Below are 20,702 nucleotides of genomic sequence, written 5' to 3' on the forward strand. Positions count from 1 at the left end.
GAAGAGGAGCAAGAAGCAGTTACACCACTCTGAATTCATCATGTTCACATGGCAGCAATTTTTACATGTTGTTATAATGTTGTAGTGCTGTGTCTTAGGTTGTATGTTGTCTGAACTTTTAAAAGGACCCTATCAATCATTTTACCATTTCTGGATTGATAAGCAACTACAAAGACAATTGATAGTAAAAAATCCTGAGGGGCACTGGTCAAGTTAAAAGAAACTAATACCTGTTAGCTACATTTAAACAACAGCTAATGTTAGCATTCAGCCACTTTGTAGGTAATATTGCAATTAACCAGAAAGTGGCTGATTATAACATTTACTTCCGATTGTGTTGTATGATATAATAGGAAAGGCCTAATTCTCTAATGGTAATGTAAGCTAGGAAGTGGTTGAATGCTAACATTAGCTCTTATCTACCAGTAGCTAATCAGATTTAAGTTAAAGTAAGTCTGTTTACATATAACACAATCAAAAGATAACGTTAGCTTTCAGACACTTAATGCTAGAAGTGGCTGAATGCTAACATTACTTTTTGATTGTGTTGTACGATACAATGATGAAGGTGTAATTCTCTATCGGTAATATTAGCTAGGAAGTAGTTGAATGCTAAGTCTTGTCAGATGGTAGCTAATGGGTTATCAGACATGTTGTATTAACAAAGTTTGTTTCTGCCTTTTCTGTCGTATAACACTTTCACAAGCTAATGTTAGCATTCAGCCACTTCCCAGCTAATATTAGCATTAATTAGGAAGTGTGTGAATGCTAACGTTACCTTTTGATTGCATTGTACAATATGATGACAAAGTAATTCTCAAACGGTAATGTTAGCTAGGATGTGGCTAAATGCTAACATTAGCTGTTCTCTGATGGTAGCTAATGGGTTGTCAGATATGTTGTTTGAACAAAGTTAACTTTATTTATGCCTTTCTTGTCGTATCTTAAAACACCTTCAAAAGGTAGGCTAATGTTAGCATTAGCCACTTCCTAGCTAATGGTCATATTATTTCATATCTTGATTTTCACAGTTGTCTTTTTAGTTACTGATATATAAGAATGCACTGAAAGGACAATGATTGATCAGATTTCCTATCTAACACAGCAGTACGATATTATAACTTCCCACCCTGAGAATGATGTCAGAGGAAAATGGTTGTTGTCTAAATATGGTCAATGGACTCCTTGAATTGCAAGCATTCATCTTCTTGACCTTCATTTCCTTTTGATCTTCAATAAAAGAGTGTTTCAGAGACTTTTGCACATTGTCTTTGACAACTTTTGAGCTATTTCGTGTGTTCCTGTCTTGTCCTGTTAAAGGTCTTGTCAGCTGGATTGATTTGTTTTGAATGATACTTCTGCATGCAGCAGGAGTGTGGCTGCTCTCCCTCACCCTCTCTGTCTTCCTCACCTCCCTCCAGGCTCTCTGTCTCTCCCTCCCCAAAACTTTCTGTGCATGCGTGATGGCTTCTGTAATGAGGGCTCTTTGATGTGGAGGAGATCTGGGCTAAGCAGAGTGCTTAGTTGAGTAGCAGGCGAGGAATGCGAGGCAGGTACACCACAGTTGCGTGTGTTGATTAAAAGTCTTGTTTTCTCCCATCGGACCACGCTCGACCATCCTGAATACGAATATATATCTCTCCGGATTTCCGTGATTTTCTGTCTTCCCACATAATCCTGGATCTTAGTCAACATTTATATTATTGTTACAAGTTTATTTACACGTGCCGGTCTTTGTAATGTGGAGCATCTTTTGTTTATTTCCATGTAATCCACAAACCCTTTGTCCCACTTTGGCTCCTCAGAAACCAATTCAGACATTTCCTGCAGCAAACTACAAAGCCTCAACCTGTGTGAGCCGCTGACAGACATGTGTCCACAAAGGACAGGGAGAGAAACACTTTGATCGATGGCTCGTTGAGGAGGTAGATGGGCAGCGCGGGGAGGGGAAACAGGCCCGCGCTCTGATTTGATGGATATTTCTGACGTAAACCGGTAAAAAGGTGAGTGCTGCTGGTGATGCAGATTTGTGTGTGTGTGTCCAAATAAGTGTGTTTCCCCCTCCTTCTATTGCAAACAAAAGATGCAAGCCAAGGCTACAAAGTGTTAGTAGTGGGAGGAAAATAACTTTTTTTTCTCCATCAGTCATTTATTACCTCCTGGATACCTCGGAGGTGGGAAACTTTGCCCGCTGTTGTTGCAGAGGGAGGTAAATGCGGCAGATTGCAATCACTGCGCATTTGAAGACCCAAGAAAACAGGCAAGCGGAAGAAAAGGAAGAGAAAAGTGAGAATCATAACAGTGTTGGGGACAGTGAAATAAGTCTGAGCTTTTTAAAGATGATACTGTTGATAAGCGTACTTCTCCTCACCGGATGTGGCTGCGCAGGTGAGTCAGAATTTTATATTTGGGATGTTGCTAAGAGAGTAAGAAAAAGGGGGTGAGGGATAGCAAACCAACAGCCATAAGCAAATATTTGATGTGGTCGCCATGTGCCCATGAAAGCATACTTTTATGACGTGATGTCAAACGCAATATATTCTTCAATGCAAACAGTAAAAGTGGAGCTGTAAGCCTGGCTATGAGTATACAGCAGTTTACTTTTTCCATGTCATAACTTTGAAGTCAGACATAACAAACCGAAGACAATTATAACACATCACAGGGAGGCAGGCAGACATGTTTGCTTACATGCACACACACACGCGCACCACACACTCACCGTCTTTCTTATACAAATAGTGTCTTTTCTTGGCTTGTCATGCTCATGTTTCAGTTTTTGCTTACATAATTTACTCGTGCACACATGCTAACACACACACACACACTATGGCTTAATGAGGGTACACATATTCTCCATATTTTCTTTACGAGTCCAATGAAAATCTTAAAGGGGCCACTTCTCAAAGCTGTCAGACTGTTTGATGTTGAGGTAGCAATCTCTTGCCGTAAAGCTGCTGGGAGCTGTCTTTAGTCGGGTCGTGGGACGGCTCTCGGTACGTCATTTCTAATTGTCCCCCAATTGAGTCGCATGTCTGCAGTAAAACCTTTTATGAGCGGCCGTCCAACTGGTCCGAGATGGGGTCCTTTCTTATAAAAAGGGGTTACATCATTTATGGTCCTTACTTAAAGTGATCTAGATATATTCTTCATCTGTCTTGTGGATGTCACTCTGTGAGTGTGTGTTTGAGGGAAGGGGGGGTCATATTTGTAACGAGGCCAAAATAGATCACAGGCATCATTGCAGACTTAGTTTAACTGTTCCACCAGTGCTGTCTCTGTTTTTATTTGCTTTTAGATCTGGCAGTCCGTCCGTCTCTTCTGTCTTTTTCTGTCCCGACTGCATGTCTAACTCTCTCCCTTCTTTTAGATAGCATCTCCAACAGCATCCACGACTCTTAATAGCAATAAATATCATTGGCCATATCTCAGAAACTCCTTTAAAAAAAAAAAAAGGAAAGGAAAAGATACAGCTCTTTCTTTGAAATCGTGGCTGTGTGGTCTGGCACCACCCACGTGCACATCCTCGCTTTGACAACCTGAACCTAAACATTTCCTTGCATGAGTTGTAATCTAGACGCGAAATCTGCCTAAGCACTGTAATTTACAGAATCTATAGGTTAAAGGAGCCCTCTGAGTCAAGAGCAGAGGGGAGCGTTTCTAATTTACTTTAAGGGGAGTATGACTCAGGATCCAGATGCTGGAACGAGGGGAGTGCTTGTATGTGTGAGGAGGTAGGTGTGCAACCGTAAAACCAGTGTATATTTCTATACACATTAAAAAGATCTGTTTTAGGTTCTTTGCATATCAAGCATACAGGGAAAACCCCAGAAAGGAACTTTTAAATAATCCCAAGTGACTTCCCTGGATATGGATGTTCTCCCACGTTATGGGCAGAATTGAAGCTTAATATTCTTTCAAGTGTTTTTTCTCCCCGCATTGTGTAAGTGTTACATATTCCATGTCTTACACACTAAAGTGTCCATAGACTGTTCCTTTACTGTGAGGATCAATTTGCAGTAAGACACCCGAAAGTAACGTCATCTGAAGACCTTCCAACGAGGTACTGAAGTTAGTCTGTTGATTTGTGGTGTCTTATATTCTGGTGTTTCAGACAGGGAACTGGTAAAGGACTTGGATTCCACAAATGTAATACAATAACCTCTACCAGCTTAGCTCATGTTTAGCCTGTTTCACTTTACAATAACATCACCTGAGAAAAGCAAACTCTTCCCAGCATTGACATCTGCAAAAAAAGGAAGAAAAAGAGTGGAGGTTCTTTCTCCAAAGTAAAATAATCACCTTTAAAAAACAAGCGATTCATTTTACAGATTTAAAACACACAAATGTGCTTTTATTTTGAAACTTGACCTCCTCCTCGGCGATAAACATGACTCTTTCCCATTCTGGACCTTATTGAGATCCGTGAACAGGTGCTTTTGTTATTCGGTCAATAGAACAGGAAATCCGTTTCAACACACCGCATGATGAAGCACAGCACCCCACTGTACGGTTTCCTCTGCTGCGTGATGTCAATAGTGTACACCAGTCACCATCTGCTGCACTATAAATATCCCATTTACACTTGTTCTCCATGAAAGGCCAGGGACATTTATATGTGAGTTTACTTATCTGTCTGTTTCAATGGCTCGTCGCTATCCGTGCAAGGAACTTCTGATTTCTATTTCTAGTGAGAAGAAATGCAAACATCGACACGTGATTGTTTTTTTGATTCATAGTAGATCAGGACAGAAATGTAATGTAAGCTCTGATTTTAAGACCGGATCAGTTGTATGTCTTTGATTGTAGACACTGATGTTTGGGCCCTTGATTTTCTTACTGATATACAAAGTATACACTGGGGTCAGATTTCTTTCGCTGTTGCCGTGCTTTGCTTTGTTTACATCTGTCTTCTACATTCCCAGGAGTTCACTGCATTCCCACGAGCATCCACGCTCGCCGTATAATCAGCAAACAAAAGCATCTAAGCACCTTTTGGTGGACGGATGATCCATGCTGAGACCAAAAACAACCACCAGGTGTTTACACTTGTCTTGTGCAGGAAACCAATTTGGCGTTCCCAACACAAGCTCGACTTTCTCTCAGGGGCAAACCCATAACAAATGGACAGACAAACTTGCCTCCACAAGTTTTCCTGCTCCTGCACATTGCCGCCGGTATTTCCAGTTCATGTGGTGTAGGCCGCATCATGTGAGGCCTCTTTTACCCGGATTGCTGCTATGATTTTATTACAGTCTTGATTAGGCACATGTGACTAACTGCACACTCCTGTTGGCAACGGGTGAGCGGTTGGCAGAGAGAGGTCTTCCAGAGCTCTGAGTTGTAACGAGATTCAGCCTCGCAGGGTTCACGAGGCGAGAGCCGTTCGCCGGGAATTTGATTCTTCTGGCCGGGTGGAACAAAGTTGGCCCGGCGCACTTCATTTCACACGTTAACTGTTGTGTTTGCGTAGGAGACATTTTTATTCTGCAGGCGGTCTCCACTACCTCACAGAAGAAAAATGCTAACCACGCTTGACTTCCCACAGAAGAACTAGCCAAGTTGACTCGGGAAAAGAGGGAAAATATTGGGGTCTTTTAAATGCATAATTTCACTGGAGTGGAAATGGAAATATGACCATTTTCCTGACATGAAAAGCAAAGGCACATCAAGACTTAATCGTGATATTTTCAAGAATAGGTTGGACATCCTTTCCTTTCCTCTCTTGGACAGTTTTTCCAGGGGACGGGGGGGAAAGGAATGGAAAGAGACACAGTTATGATTTGGATGGTGATGGATGCCAACACAAATTGGGTAGCCTCTTTTTTTCTCTCGCTGTAAGAGCGACTGCTGCATCAAAAGAGCCATTATACAATTACCACATCAAAGAACCATTCCAATTTCTATCAGGCGCACTTAAGAGTGGGGATCCGGGGAAAAGAGGAAGACCTAAATTAAAGCAACCTTTTAAAACAATAAAATGAGGGTGGGTGCCTTTTCAGGAATCAAAGTGAGTAGAGGGGCTGCGATGCTACAGTGCTCCTGTGTGGTCCCAGCTTCTCTGTCTCTCCCTCTCTCTCTCTCTCCCCTGGCTCTTCCTCTTTCTCTCACATTTTCTCTTCCCTCTTTTGTGGCTCTAAGCCTATGAGCTGGCGTTGGCCCTTCCTTACTACACACCCAGTGGGGCTTTAAAAAGGCAGGGCCGGAGGTCTCAGCAGCCACACACACTCTGTGCGCCTGTGCCTCTGCCTTTTGGTCGTGGTGTGCCGCTCTGAAAGCCGGCTGTGTCTACCTCTCCAGCCTCCAGGTCCTTGGATTAGAGATGCAGATGCCACATTGCAGGGCCCCCAATCTCCTGCTCATCCTTCTGGGCCCCGTGCTGTTGGCGGCGGGCCGGGCCGCTATGGAAAGCCAAGGTGAGAGCATGACAGAGCTATTATTGCTGCCTGCAGTTTTGGGATATTAGTGGCACTTTGTGGCCAGACAAATGGACGCGCAGGGAGCAGGTAACCTCAGCCTGCAGAGAGCGTTTGAGGACAGACTGTGTTTGGGAACTTCAGCACAAAGGCAGGTGTGTAGGTGTAATAGAGAGTCTGTAGAGGCACAAAAGCTTTTACAAGAATATTTTTACCTGTGTCTACCTGTTTATGCAAAATGTGGTCAGGGCTGTTTGTCTTTCCGTTGTTTTGTCGTGCGGTAGGAGGAATGTTCCTTCCTTCCCTGGGAGCCTCTCAGTGGGCATGAATGGACAGAAACCAATGGATGTTTTTTTCATTCTGACACCTCTTGTGAATCCTCTTCTTAGGTGTCACCCGGGGCTAAATATTATTCAAAGTGTCAGGAAAAGGCAGGCAGAGGATGCATGAGTGTGCAGGCACCTACAGACACATTTGAATTCACTGGAAGCTTCACTGCATTGGAGCTTTACAATTCCACACATGCAACATCACACATACTAAGCAAGACCTGCGAGTTCTCCCGCACCCATCTCATTCTCTACCTTATCTTATGTTTTTCCACGGAGCAGAGCTGTATGAACTCGAGAAGGAACCAGCTTATTGGGATGCTCAGGCCAGAGAGACACTGGATGCTGCGCTGAAACTCCGCCCTCGGGATCACCAGGCCAAGAACATCATTCTGTTCCTCGGAGACGGTAGGTCACGCTCACGTCGGTAGGGAATCTGTTTAACTAGCATTCATTACTGACTTGGTTGTGGTTGATGTTTGAGCAGAGCTGCTCACAGCCCGGATGACAAATAGAGCTAAATATATATTGCGAGACAATGTTTAAGTGTGTTTGGTTTACAGCGTGTTTGCTGTGCTCAGAATAGATTTCAGGGAAAGCGGTTTGGAAATGTGACTGTGTGCGAGTCGTGCAGGTATGTGTCTGTATTTGCAGGAGCTAATGAGCCAGCGATTGGAATACATTTGGACAAGTTTAGTGATTTGCTCAATTAAAATTGTTTTTGTTTACATGGACTGGACAAAAAAAACATTCACATCTCATATTCTAGCAACAACCAGCTGGGATTTTCCTTGGATAATGAAGGCAATTTTTCCCGGCACCCTAAAGTGGCAGTTAGCAACATGAACATTCCAATGGAAAAAAACGGCTCTCCCTCTGCTACCGCGTATCACTCCGCTAAGCCCCTCCCACCTAATGATGCACCAAACATGCACACGCATTTTGCTGGGCTTGAGCCAGAAAGTCAATGTTGCCAACCGCTACTACAGGAACATAACGTTAGCATCCAGAATGAGATAGCTAGCTATATACTAGCTCTGTTCCAGGGCAGTAGTTTACACAGCAAGTATAAATATGTTGTTTTAAAAATCCTTCTAACTCACGTGCTTCTGCTGACGCAAGTCACGCAGAAGCTAGTTTCTACAGAGTCAATGTGACTGGTTAGTTATGTACAAGCTAACCCTGATTGTTTGTTTGATTCAGCCCAGACGAGTTATTAAAAAAATACAAAGGGGCGGGTGCTCCAAACACAGATCAGACATCATTTAAATTTAATACTGACAATGATCAAAATCTGTTATTTTAACTAAATTCTAATTATATAATGTTGCCTACTGTACCTTTAATGTATTTAAGTTGCCTGAATTTTAAACTGCAATGATAGTTTTTTTTTTATTAACAATGTTTCAAAGGAATGAAGGAAAGAATTATATACTGACTTTACAGACAAGCGTCTTTAGTGCAGTTTTGTGTCTATTAGCATAATGTTTTGGTTGGTAAAGTCAGCAGCTAGCTAGGGGACATATAGCATAAATGTTAGCTGCTTAAGAGCCAGATATTTTTCTGTGGTTTGTGGAGACCAGAACAGAGCAAAAGAGAAAGTGAATATTGGAGTTACATTCTTCAGGGAGCTGTTGCCTCACAGCTAGAAGGTTCCTGGTTCGAATCCCGGTTCGGACGTAGGGGGCGTTACTGTGTAAGTTCGCTCTGGGTGCCCTGGCTTCCCCCCACAGTCCAAAGACGTGCTCGTTAGTTCCATTGGTGACTCTAAAACTGCTCGTGTGAGTGTGAGCGTGAAAGGTTGTCTGTCTCTATGTGTCAACCCTGTGATTGAGTCCAGGGTGTACACCGCCTCTCGCCCAGTGACAGCTGGGATAGGCTTCTTCACAAAACACTTCCAAAGCTTCTTTTTTTTTTGTATTGTCCATGCACGTTTTGTTAGTGGTCGACTTATTCTTCATTACCTTTTGTTTGCAAATCTCTACATTTGTTGGCCCTATTAGTGTAAGCGAAGGCTGTCACCCATCTGGAGCTCTGCATGCCTCTTTCTTCAGTGGTGACAGATCGTTCAGTGACTGTACTGGAACAACTACTGCTAGTTGGAGAAAGCTTCCATCTGGATTGGATTTTATTTGAAAAATTAATCGTAACTTGTGTGGTATATTTACAGCTGGTGTGGCAGCAGAGTAATTTTTGTATGGGGAGCTGTATAACGGCACAGAGATTTACAGTGTTTTCCCTGTTAACTGCTACAATATCTGCTTTAAATCAGACCTACTGAGTCACATTTCTGGGTGGTCGGGGCTGAGTTTTCTTTCAGCATCTCTCCAGTAATGCCCTTCCCAAAGCATGTTCTCACTTTAATGACTGTGATGATACATGTGCTTTGTAAAGTATGGCTTTCAACCTCAGGGGTGAAATCCAATAGTGGGCTAATGGAAGTGATCAAAGGGCATTTATGGCATGTTTTATGTAACATATGCCAAATGGTGACATGGTGCATCTTTATCTATTTATTTGTTCTCCAATAATGGTCTGCATATTTGCCCAGATGAGTCTCTGTTGATCTATATGATTATTCCGTTTGGTGAAAGAAAACCACGCTCTAAATGCCCCGTCCATTTGTGGATTAGGTTGATGTTAATGGCCTTGACGTGCATTGCCTCTGTTGGCTTTGCGATTCGCTGAATCCCTTTAATCCCCTCAATATGACAGCAACAGTCTGAGGTTTTCAAACAAACATTTTGTTTTTCTGGTCTGGATTTTAGAAATGTTCACAACCTCAACAGAGGTCAGACGTTCGACAGAGCTTAGTGAGGTTAGCACAGCAAAACATTCATGAAAAACATGAATGCAGCCAGCTAATACACTTCTAAATCATTCGGCCCTGTGTAAACCATCTATTGGGCATGGTCTAAAGTGCATTCAGGGTTTATAGTGGGATGTTTTTAGCCTCTTAATTATTCATAGGTATGTTTTGGGCAGCATGAATTAAACCAACAAAGTCTCACCTCACATTTTCTTTAGAAGCCAGTTGAGAAGCAAACTGTTTTTGTGCAAACTGAAGGAGCATTAGCAGACTATCTACTGGAGCAGCAGGACTCCACCAATAAGCCTGGAGGAAGTAACAGTTAGAGTGTTGTCATCCTCTTGCATCACTATTACAGGCTGCATAATAATGCCATCAGGAGACACAGCTCTGCGAATAGCAGGTAAAAAAAAGTGCCTGTTGACTTTATACCAGGTTTAAGTTGGTCAATAGCATCTAATCACTTTACGCCATTCAATATGTCTATATGAGAGTGTGAAGCTACAAATATATTGACTGGCCATAACACTGAACCTTCACCTGTCAATCATTGTCTCGCAGGGATGGGCGTGTCCACAGTGTCGGCAGCTCGAATCCTGAGAGGTCAGATGGAGGGCAGGTCAGGCGAGGAGACGATGCTGGCCATGGACACCTTCCCGTACGTGGCCCTGTCAAAGGTGACAACATAACACTGTTGACCTGTAGTTGATCAATCATTTATCAACAAACTCGCAAAGTATGGGGAAAAAAATGCCCGTGTGCACCCGGTGACCTCAGTTGGTTTGCCGCCACACACAAACTATCAACAGTGATATCAGCGGATGGACTCCAAGGATGAGCGACGCCATTAGATATTATGTGTGTGTGAGAGAGAGAGTTACCACATTCTAATACCCTAGTTTGTGCCATTCACACGTGTGCATGTGCTTCTATATGTCTGCTATGGCTGCTTGGTAAATCCATGGAGACAGAAGGAGAAAATGCAGACAGAGACGTACGGTGAGAGAGAGATTCAGAGGCAAATAAAACAGCAAATAAATACCCGAGTATAAAGAAGGGTGGCTTAGTCTGTGTCCATTTTTCACATGCTTTGTTCTCTTAACATGTTGTATCTTGCCCCATATCATCCCACTGCGACTTAACAACTCGAACCATTGTGTGAGAGGAATTTAAAGGGATTTAGCTAAAATCAACAGTTAACTGAAAATGCTGACATTCTGGTGGAAGTAGTAAAAACTGGTTGTACTTTAAATGCTAGTGCATGCTAGTATTTAGCATATTTGGCTCTTTTTGTTCTCACCTTAAATGAAATATTACTTTAAATATGTGTTTATTTCCTGCCCTGTCTTTAATAGCGTTTGTGTTTCTCCTCCACAGACCTACAGTGTGGATAAGCAGGTAGCGGACAGCGCTAGCACGGCTACAGCCTACCACTGTGGGGTCAAGGCTAACGCTAAGACAGTCGGGCTCAGCGCTAACGCAGTGGCCTACGAGTGCAACACCACCTTCGGTAACGAGGTCTACTCGGTGCTGCGGCGAGCCAAAGCACAAGGTGAGGACACTTGGAAGGACTTGGTGAAGGTGTGGGTGTGGTGTGTAATGGAAAAGTTTGACATCTTATCTCAAGATCTCAAATTACCATATCTATCAAATACGAGGAATAAAGCAATCATCTGATAAACATGTTCCATGTTACTTCAGTGTCACCAGGTAGTTCAATGGTCAGAATATGTCCAATGAGGAGAGGTGTTTAGTTTTGCACTAATCATTAATAACTATCATTTGCTTACAATTTGTGTGTCATGGCAGGTTTTACGATTCATTTATGCGGTGATCTATGTTTGCTATGTGTTATTTTTCCCAATTTCGCAATGTATGGCAGGCAATTGGAGCCAAAAAGCAGGGGCAAGTTTGGCTTTTTTAATAGGTTATTGGCAATCAGGCCTATCTCATTCGTTTCCATGGTAATAAGCTTTTTCACAGGGAAATAAACGCTTACCCCCATCCATTCCACTATGAGGCTTCGTTACTTAACATAAACACTGGGAGATAAGGAGAACAAGCAACATTATGTCTAAGAAAGTTTTCAACAAGTCAACCTCCAATGTATTTAAAGGTCCCAATGTCATTTTTTACTTTTTGTGTTTTTAGTTTTACCTCTGATTTGTGTGTGTCTCTGCTTTGTCCAGGTAAATCAGTCGGCGTGGTGACCACCACCCGTGTCCAGCATGCCTCGCCGGCCGCTGCTTACGCCCACTCTGTCAGCCGCAGCTGGTACAGTGACTCAGATCTTCCGTCCAGCGCTCGGCGACAGGGCTGCGTCGACATTGCGACACAGCTGGTCACCAACGTTGACATTGATGTAAGAAAATCATGGTTTTGCAATTTCTTTCAGACACCAAAAAGGATTTCGGATCACGTTTAAGATGCAGATATGCGTAGATAGATACTTGAGCTTACTGAAAAATCTTTTGTGGCTGCCTGCACAAGTGAAGCAAGGTGCAGTTAAGTGCTTGTCTACAACAATAGTATGAACTGTGATGATTGTTAAGATAAGGAGCAATTCAGCTTTCAGTATATTACTCAGAATTAAATCATGTATATGACTGACTTTATGAGATTATAACACATTTTATAAGCAAAGTGCAATGAGTGCACGATGACCAATTGAAAGTTTCCAAGAGATCACAGTAACGCACATTCAGATGTTTGTGTCATTGTAACAGCATACTTACTCACGGCACACTGTATAAAAATATAACCGCCTGTATCTGCGCTAGGTTTGATTGTGATACACTCGTGGCAAGCAAGTCTTTTTATACGAGTATCCATATGATTGAGCAGTTTTGCTAGATATGAGCAACTACAGCAGCCACACAAATACGACGTATTGCATTGTGCATTTTTTTCCATCATTTGGGTGCTTTGTCCATTCGGCTGTAAATTTGGCTACTAACTAGAAGAAGCTAGTTAACACCAATGACAAGAGCATCATATAATTAGCATTTTCCTTCTGTAAAGTTGTAATCTTGAAGATCTCGTTCTCTTTGGTGGCACCTATGGCGATAAACGGTAATTTTGGGAGCACATTTCCCAGATATCCAAACAGTGCTGCATGTGTGACGTCCACGGTTGGCTCCGGTTTTGACACTTGATTTTCCTCGCTAAAGGTCACTTTCCTTTTTAGACTGTTTGCCTTCATCTGAGCGTCGAATTTGTTTCTTTTTCACTTATTTTTGAAGTTGTATCTGTAGTCATCCATCTTTTCTTTGTTTGTTCAGCCATAGTAGATTACTGTTTACTCGCAACACTTGCAGAGACCGGAAAAGCAGAGGCTTAGCTCCGCCTACCCTCTCTGGCAGACCAACCACCGCTGGCTGATGGAAAATGTGTCGCTAACTGGGCACCGCTTGTGATTTTTTCCACAAAAGTCGCCACAGACACCCAGTCTGTAATACTGCAAATGCAAAGGCTTTCATCAGTGGGCCATAGGCTCAATCACCATTGTGTTACCTCATTCTGCGATAGATAGAGACTTAACAGACATTTATTTAAATGAAAATCTCTATAAAATCTCAAGGCCACAAACAAATGACTATACTGTATTCTTCCTCTGTCTTGATCCTTAGGACTAGGAGTCTTACTGGTTTAAACTCTGAGCATAAAATCAAAGATTTATTAATGACATGTAATGTCACGGAAGTTAATATCCTGGTTGATTAGATAATGAGTAGTTCTATGAAACCGCAGAGCTCTTTTGTTAGGGCTGTAAATATAATATAATCCTGTAAATATAATGATTCTGTTTTGTGTTTCTTCAAGGTGATTTTAGGGGGAGGGAGGATGTACATGACACCTAAAGGCACCCCAGACCCCGAGTACCCCACCTCCAACTCTCGTAAGGGGGACCGCAGGGACAGGAGGAACCTGATCGACGTGTGGCTGAAAGCTAAGCCGGTATGGTTATTTAACAGTGCTGCTAGAAACTTCCACATGTATTAACGCATGAGTAAAAGATTCACGTGTCCTCTGTTTGTTTTCCAGAAAAAGAAGTCGCACTACGTTTGGCACAGGAAGGAGTTTGACGAGATCAATGTTAAAACTACTGACCGGCTCATGGGTGGGTACAGACATGTTGACAGCTGACAGGTGGAACAGATAAGACGTTAATAAAACACACATTGACAGCACAAACACACAGTCAACACTGAGAGACAGGTTGAAAAAAAGCACAATACATTATGATTCATGCTCACACACTCGCACTCAGATAACACACCGACATATAAACTTGTTATCAAAGTTCTGGGACCTCTCCAGTGAAACAGGAGGATTCCAGTAAGGTCAGCTTTCATCTTTACAGCCAGGTAAAGTTATCCGGACGCTAACTGCTGTTATCACCATTTATTATAACATGAGGCGTGCCCCTTGCTGCGATGATGGTTATTAGTTATAATCCGGCACATTTGTATCGCACTCATGTGTGTTTGTCTGAAATCTTATTTGAAATTAAGACATTTTAAATAAGAGGTCGCAGAAAACAGAACATGACTGATGGATTTAAAGATATAATCTCGAAGATCTCAGTTTCGTTCTCTTTGGCGGCACCTATGGCGATAAACTGTAACTGCGGGAGCACACTTCCCAGATATCCAGACAGTGTTGCATGTGTGACGTCCACGGTTGGCTCCGGTTGTAACTCTTTTCCTCACTGACGGTCGCTTTCCTTTTTAGACCGCTTGCCTTCATCCGAGCGTCGACTTTGTTTCTTTTTCTTTGGATTTTCACTTATTTATGAAGTTGTATCTGTAGTCATCGATCCGCTTAGCTCCACCTACCCTCTCTAGCAGGAAAACGCGTCAGTAACTTGGCGTCGCTTGTGATTTTTTTCCGCGAATGTCGCCACCGACTCCCCGTCTGTAATACTGCAAATGCAAAGGCTTTCATCAGTGGGCTATAGGCTCAGTCACCATTGTGTTACCTTATTCAGTATTAGATAGTGACATAACAGACATTTATTTAAATGAAAATCTTCAACATAATTACTTTAAACAAAGAACATTAGCAAGGCTTATTAGGTAGATATAGATATAGTTGAAAATTGTCTGGTTGCATTATTCCTCTTCTGTTCTTAAGCTCTGCTAGTTTAGATTTAACATTGACACCGTACCATGCCAAAGTCTCTTTAAAACTACCTCACCTTTAAAATTGTCTTTCCTTCTTTCAATGGTTCCAGGTCTGTTTGAGCCAAAGGACATGAGATTTGAGGTTTTCCGGAACAGCACACGCGACCCCTCCATCGTGGAGATGACCGAGAAGGCCATACGAATCCTCAGCAAGAATCCCAAAGGATACTTCCTGTTTGTGGAAGATGAGTATTATATCAACAGGCCTCTCAAGCATTTCATTATGACCATCAAGAGAAATGGTGGGCATGTATACCTGGTGTGTTTTTTGTGCCCAACAAAAATCAAGCACTTCACTGCTTAAAAGAATCTGTCGGTGGCGTACTTGTAAGAAGTTTCAGCTCAGGTTTAATCCCCTTGTTTTGTGTTTTCCTGTTACGAGGGAGAATCGATCACGGCCACCATGACGGCATTGCTAAACTGGCGCTGACAGAAGCTGTGATGTTCGACCGAGCCATTCAACGCGCCGCGCAGCTAACCAGGGAGTCGGATACCCTCACTGTGGTCACTGCGGACCACTCCCACGTCTTCACCTTCGGTGGTAACACACCCAGAGGGAATCCCATCTTTGGTATGGTTCAAAGCACAAACACTTGCATGCAAAGCAGACTGAAATTAAGAGTACAGGGAGATGAAAGATTCAAACAGCATGTGTACAATGGTAGAACTAGCTTATATTGAATAAATAATATTAAGGCTTATAGTTTTGCAAGTTGCATGTGGAAAGCTTCAAGATCTACAGTTCATGCGAGTCCGTGCTTATTCTGCGTCTGTGTCAAATTATACCGTGACAAATGTATTATTACTCAGCTCCCTGCCATTATTTGTCACACAGGTCTGGCACCGAAGAAAGCCGATGACAAAATGCCTTTCACCAGCATCCTTTACGCCAACGGCCCCGGTTACATCCATATAAACGGAACCAGAGGGAACATCACAATGGTGGATTACTGTAAGCACAAACTAATGTCTTTCAGATGTGCCGCTCGCCTGTGCTGATGTGCGCAGAGACAGTGTGAACTGATGTGGTTACGGCTGACTCATGCCTGTGCTTTTCTCTAGAAAGCAAAGCTGAATATGATGTTTATGGAATTCAACGTGCTGTCTCTGCTGTGTGCATGTAACCGTGCTTGAAAAAGCTATTTGTATTTCTTTGTGGAACACTTAACAGCAGCTATCCAGTTCCTCCTCCTCTTGTTCTGCACCATTCGCTTTAGTCATTGCATGAGTGTGTATACTTTGAGGTGGAAATATCTCTCTCCAGGGATGAATAACCATTTTAAACCCCCAATTTTGTCTTTTTGAGAGGACTGGCGTCACTTTGTGTTTTTGGAACCGGTCGTTGTGTCTCCACTCGACTCATATGTCACCTTAAGTAAACATGCAATTACAAGTGAGGTGTTCATTTCCAAGACTTCATGTATCCATCTGGAGCCGAAGAGAATAAAGATTTTTGCAACAGTGAATTCACAGAACTACAAAGACTTTATCTAGAGCAGCACAAAGACTGCAATCTACTTGTTTTCCAGGATTGTCTGTTAGCTTTGGGGGAGGATAATAGTTATGTAATCAGTCGGCACGCTTCACTTAAGAGAAGCAGTAAATGCTGTAATTTGATCAAAAAGGACTGAAATTACATTTTGAGGCTTGAAAATGTTGTAATCAAGTTTAATTTGGTGAATTACAGAAGATTAGTGAAACACCGTTTCATGCGGAACAAAAAAGCCACAAAAACAACTATTAGGTGAATGTGAATGGCGTGTCATTACAAGCAGGGAAAGGCAAGATGTTCCATTTTTAAGAAAAGTACGCTTTCTTTCATCTGTGATTCTTAAAATGTCTTAGTAGAAGTGAAGAAAAAAGTTGACATCATGGTCAATTTACAATAAAATAGTCAATAAATGTTTCTGATATGAGCAGAGAGTTGCCTAATCTATGTAAAGTGATGTCTTCACTCATGTCTCTGCAGACGATGAGGAGTACATGCAGCAGGCTGCCGTCCCGCTTGACGCTGAGACGCACGGCGGGGAGGACGTTGCCATCTACGCCAAAGGCCCAATGGCGCACCTGTTCCACGGGGTGAAAGAGCAGAACTACGTGGCCCACGTCATGGCCTACGCCGCCTGCTTAGAGCCCTACACGAACTGCCCTCCTCACCCCCACACACACACCACCAACGGGTGTGCGAACACATCCTCCAGCCTCCTGGTCGGCCTGCTCGCCCTCCTCTGGTTACTCAGATGACCCCGAAAACACACACACTCTTGCACAAATACATTGTATGCATGCAGCGATACAGACACCTACTGCACACACCTTCACTGTATGCACACAGTCACTGTGGCAAGTCAGAATGCAGGGATTTACATACATCACTGTACGTGTGAGCAGAAATACACTCACATACATCCTGATCACACAATGTCCTTTTACATGAGCTTTTAAGTTAGATTGCATGTAAGATAATAAGCATGTAATAGCTCTCAGATGCAAACGAACAAACTGGCTAGCAGTGCAAGCTGGGACATCTGCAGATATGCAAACAGGATCTTTACATCACACACAAGTGGCTCCTTAAATCAAACACTCTTGCAACTGCAGCTTTGTGGAGCCGCGAGCATTCACACACGTACTTGCAACATGACTACTAACTTGCACTAACTTCTTCCATTAGTTAGTCAGAATTTAGCCATCTTCCTTTTTCCTTAAGTTAAATACAAACTCTGCTGGCTGCCAAAGATGTCATTTACTTTCACACATTAATCTAAGGCTTTATCCAGAATAACTTGAAACACGCAGGTAGGCTGAGGAGCCAACGTTCAGCTTGTGCACACTTCAACAGGACACACAGCTGTGTATGTACATGATCGTCACTTAATGAATGACTCTTTGACGGTAACCTGACTTACAAGCCATTGTGCCACGCGACGCTGCGACACCAACAGACCTTACAAGAAATCCTAAAGATGCTGTTCCTCTTTCAGGAGTTGGAAATTGTAGCTTTTTTTAATCAAGTTTGTATCTTGACCTCATTGGTCTTAAATAGTACATTTGTTCTGTGTGATCTATGTGGATTGTACATGAATGTATTTTATGAGCAAATATTGTAAATGTATTTTTATACCGTTCTTATTGCAAATGTTAGGAATAAAAAAATACACTTTCTGTTGAGTCTAATTGTTTGAGGTAACACTCTGAAGGCAGCTCGTGTTTGGGACATCGTGTGGAAAGGGCTTGCTGAAAGAAATGCATGTTTGGGCTTGGCACGGTTAGGTCCAATCTAGGTATGCCTCCAGGCCTATAATCAGTGCAAACATTTGATACAAGGGAATCACCCCACTTTAATAGATTCAGTTTAAGTGCAAATTAAGTATAATCACACTGAACCAAGGTAAGGACCCAGAGGTAAAAACTCCAAGACAGGAAGAGTCAGGGTAAGGTCCCAGAACACAAACAGCAGTGTCCAAAAACGTCAGGTAAAAGGCAAAGTCAAAAAGATCAAATTACTCGGCTTACAATACATGAGCGATTGCTGGAATGTGGTCTCAAGAGACAAGACGAATTGGCACAGAAGGAGGGTAACAAACCGGACCCTCCCCACTCACGTTCCGTCACGGAGTGAACCCCGCTTGACGTCACACTCACAGCTGAACGGAGCACCTCTCATTAAGGTGAAGGGATAAATACAGCGCCGGGCTTTGAGAGTAACTCCCCTCACTCCAGCGGAGACAGGGAATGTATGTAACCATGGTTACATGTCATACAAACAACAAAAGATACGTAAATACCAGTGAGGCAGAGTCATTAAAATCACTCCACACATCATGAGGAACATAAATTTCACCCCGCACTCCCTTGGTGACATTTCTTATCTGTAAATATGTTTTTCAATCTGATGTTAATGACCTGCCGAGTTTTTACAACCGTCCCTGTTAATATAAAACACGTTTCACTTGTATCGTTTCTAGATAAGAAAAGGGGTTTATTAGATACTGAATACAACATTGACTTTAAGACGCTGATGGAACTTTATTTTACATCTCTCATCTCATGACGAACATAACACAGCGTTGCACCTGGTCAGTAAGTCAGCACCGATGCAGACTCGCTGGCGGAGGGTTTAACGACCCACCCCCACTCCACACTCGGTGGTTTTGGACAGCATTCAATGTGGCGGACCCTCCACACGAGAGCATAAACGTAGTGGAAGTGCGTAGGGAGTGGTTTTAGAGACTAAAGACTAAATACTCTGGGGCTTTGTTTGAAATGCCATACTATATACTATACTGTACACTATATATTACATACTGCATACTGTGTTCGGCGGTAGTATGTAGTACGGAACAGTTTCTGGTTTTGGAAAGCGGAAGTAAACAATAGCCCGCCAATAGCAAACAGCTGCTTCTTTAGCTATAGCGCCCCCTTCTGCTCGCTTGCTGCCGTCTGCCATTTCAGCTGCTGTTGTGACATTCCAGCACTTTGCATTGTGGGATACAGTAGGTGAGGCAGACTGGTCTGATGCATACCGGAGATTTTTTCCGAATCAGTACGACATCCGGGTTTTTTTTGGGATACTGTAAATGTTGCTTTTGTTTGCATACTACATTTTGGCCTAATCAGTACGTACTGCTAGTATAGTATGGCATTTTAAACACAGCCTGGGTTAGGGGAGACACATTAGATGAAGGTGAAACACATTAGGGAGGGGTCAACCTCAGATCCCATCGGCCATAGTCTGAGACGATATAGCCTCTGGGGACACCGGTGAACGTGCCGGGCGGTAAGCTATAAACAACTTCCCGTCAAGACTTCCTTTTCCACGTGCTGCATTGTTAGAGAAAGAGAAACCGTTCTCTTGTGATTTACTTATTATTAACGGGTCTTACCTTTGTCGAAATGTCAACATCATGATGCAGATTTGTAAGAAGTAAAAATTCAAGCTTTGTCAGGTCTGTCCTCAAGAGGAGAAGAAAACGTTTAAAAGGCCCGTTTGTTGAACGGAGGTCGGATCGATCTGATGCATTCGAGGAGGTTGGGAAATATGAACGCTAAACGGCTTTTGTGACACAGCGTCAAGGGAATTCATCTCAAGTTAGATTTTAGATCTAGAACAGATTGTTAGCTGAATTTACATGAAGATGTCTGTTTAGAGAGATTAATAAGAGGCTAAATCGTCGTCAGATTGCGCTGACGGGAGCCGGGATGTCATTAAGCTGGATTACTTTCCGCCTGCTTTTGCTCTCCTAATGGACTGCTGATACGTGACTGGTCAATATTACTCGGACTACAAGCATAGTGGAAACGGAAACTAGAAAACTTGCCTTCCCGGAAATCCACATCCCATTCTTAGTTTCCAGTATGCATACTTGAGACCGTCATCATGCAAAGAACAATTAGTTATTCTAACATCGATGCAGTAACTCGGAAACAGGATAATAAGCGTCATCATTAAGTGTGTTTATACTTCTACTTATTCACTTTAGTTATATTTCAGAAACACACCTTATAAAAAGATTGACCCTTTGACCTTTCATTTAAGCAAACATCCCCAGCTGCAGTGTCATATACTTTAGTTTGTTGAAGACACATGTAAAGCTTTTATTCGTCCATACGCACTCTCCTTCAGAGGTTTTGCTCGAAAATGTTCTGCTGTAAAAAAGCTGCTGATTCCGACATAACACCGTGACCTTGTGATGGTCTACGTGAACCACGGTCCAGTGTGTTTTCACCACACCGCTGAAAAAACCTCACACAGATGTACAGTCGGCCCCACCTGCACACACACACAGACTCACATGTTAACAATTAATTCTGCCGCACATTCAAAGAAACTGTTTCTCTGTTAGAAAACTGTTTTCACAAAGCGTGAAGTCAGAGATATTTTTTACTGCATTATGATGTATGCACACACCATAAACGCAGCAATCATTAAAAGCTTTATGGTGGCTGTAAGACAATATTG

At 42.6% G+C, this 20,702-nt stretch overlaps 1 protein-coding gene across 1 annotated transcript; it reads left to right on the plus strand.

Moving 5' to 3' along the window:
- Positions 1-6,322: 6,322 nt before the first annotated feature.
- On the plus strand, positions 6,323-16,984 carry alpi.1 (alkaline phosphatase, intestinal, tandem duplicate 1). The gene is made up of 11 exons (XM_069679732.1): positions 6,323-6,416; positions 7,028-7,153; positions 10,116-10,231; positions 10,932-11,106; positions 11,744-11,916; positions 13,377-13,511; positions 13,599-13,674; positions 14,791-14,925; positions 15,120-15,311; positions 15,576-15,692; positions 16,710-16,984. Exons 1-11 carry the CDS (start codon positions 6,323-6,325, stop codon positions 16,982-16,984), a joined length of 1,614 nt encoding a protein of 537 aa, XP_069535833.1.
- The last annotated feature ends 3,718 nt before the right edge of the window (positions 16,985-20,702 follow it).

The sequence above is a fragment of the Semicossyphus pulcher genome, unplaced genomic scaffold (genome assembly GCF_022749685.1).
Source record: "Semicossyphus pulcher isolate SPU_LCO1_2020_fin unplaced genomic scaffold, fSemPul1.0.p SCAF_4, whole genome shotgun sequence".
NCBI classification, from domain to species: Eukaryota; Metazoa; Chordata; class Actinopteri; order Labriformes; family Labridae; genus Semicossyphus; species Semicossyphus pulcher.

Excerpts from the sequence above, each read along its gene's own strand:
- alpi.1 (XM_069679732.1), top strand. The coding sequence starts at position 6,323 with ATGCAGATGCCACATTGCAGGGCCCCCAATCTCCTGCTCATCCTTCTG. Across the intron at positions 13,675-14,790 it reads AACTACTGACCGGCTCATGG|GTCTGTTTGAGCCAAAGGAC; the intron begins GTGGGTACAGAC and ends CAATGGTTCCAG. Across the intron at positions 14,926-15,119 it reads ATACTTCCTGTTTGTGGAAG|GAGGGAGAATCGATCACGGC; the intron begins ATGAGTATTATA and ends TTTTCCTGTTAC.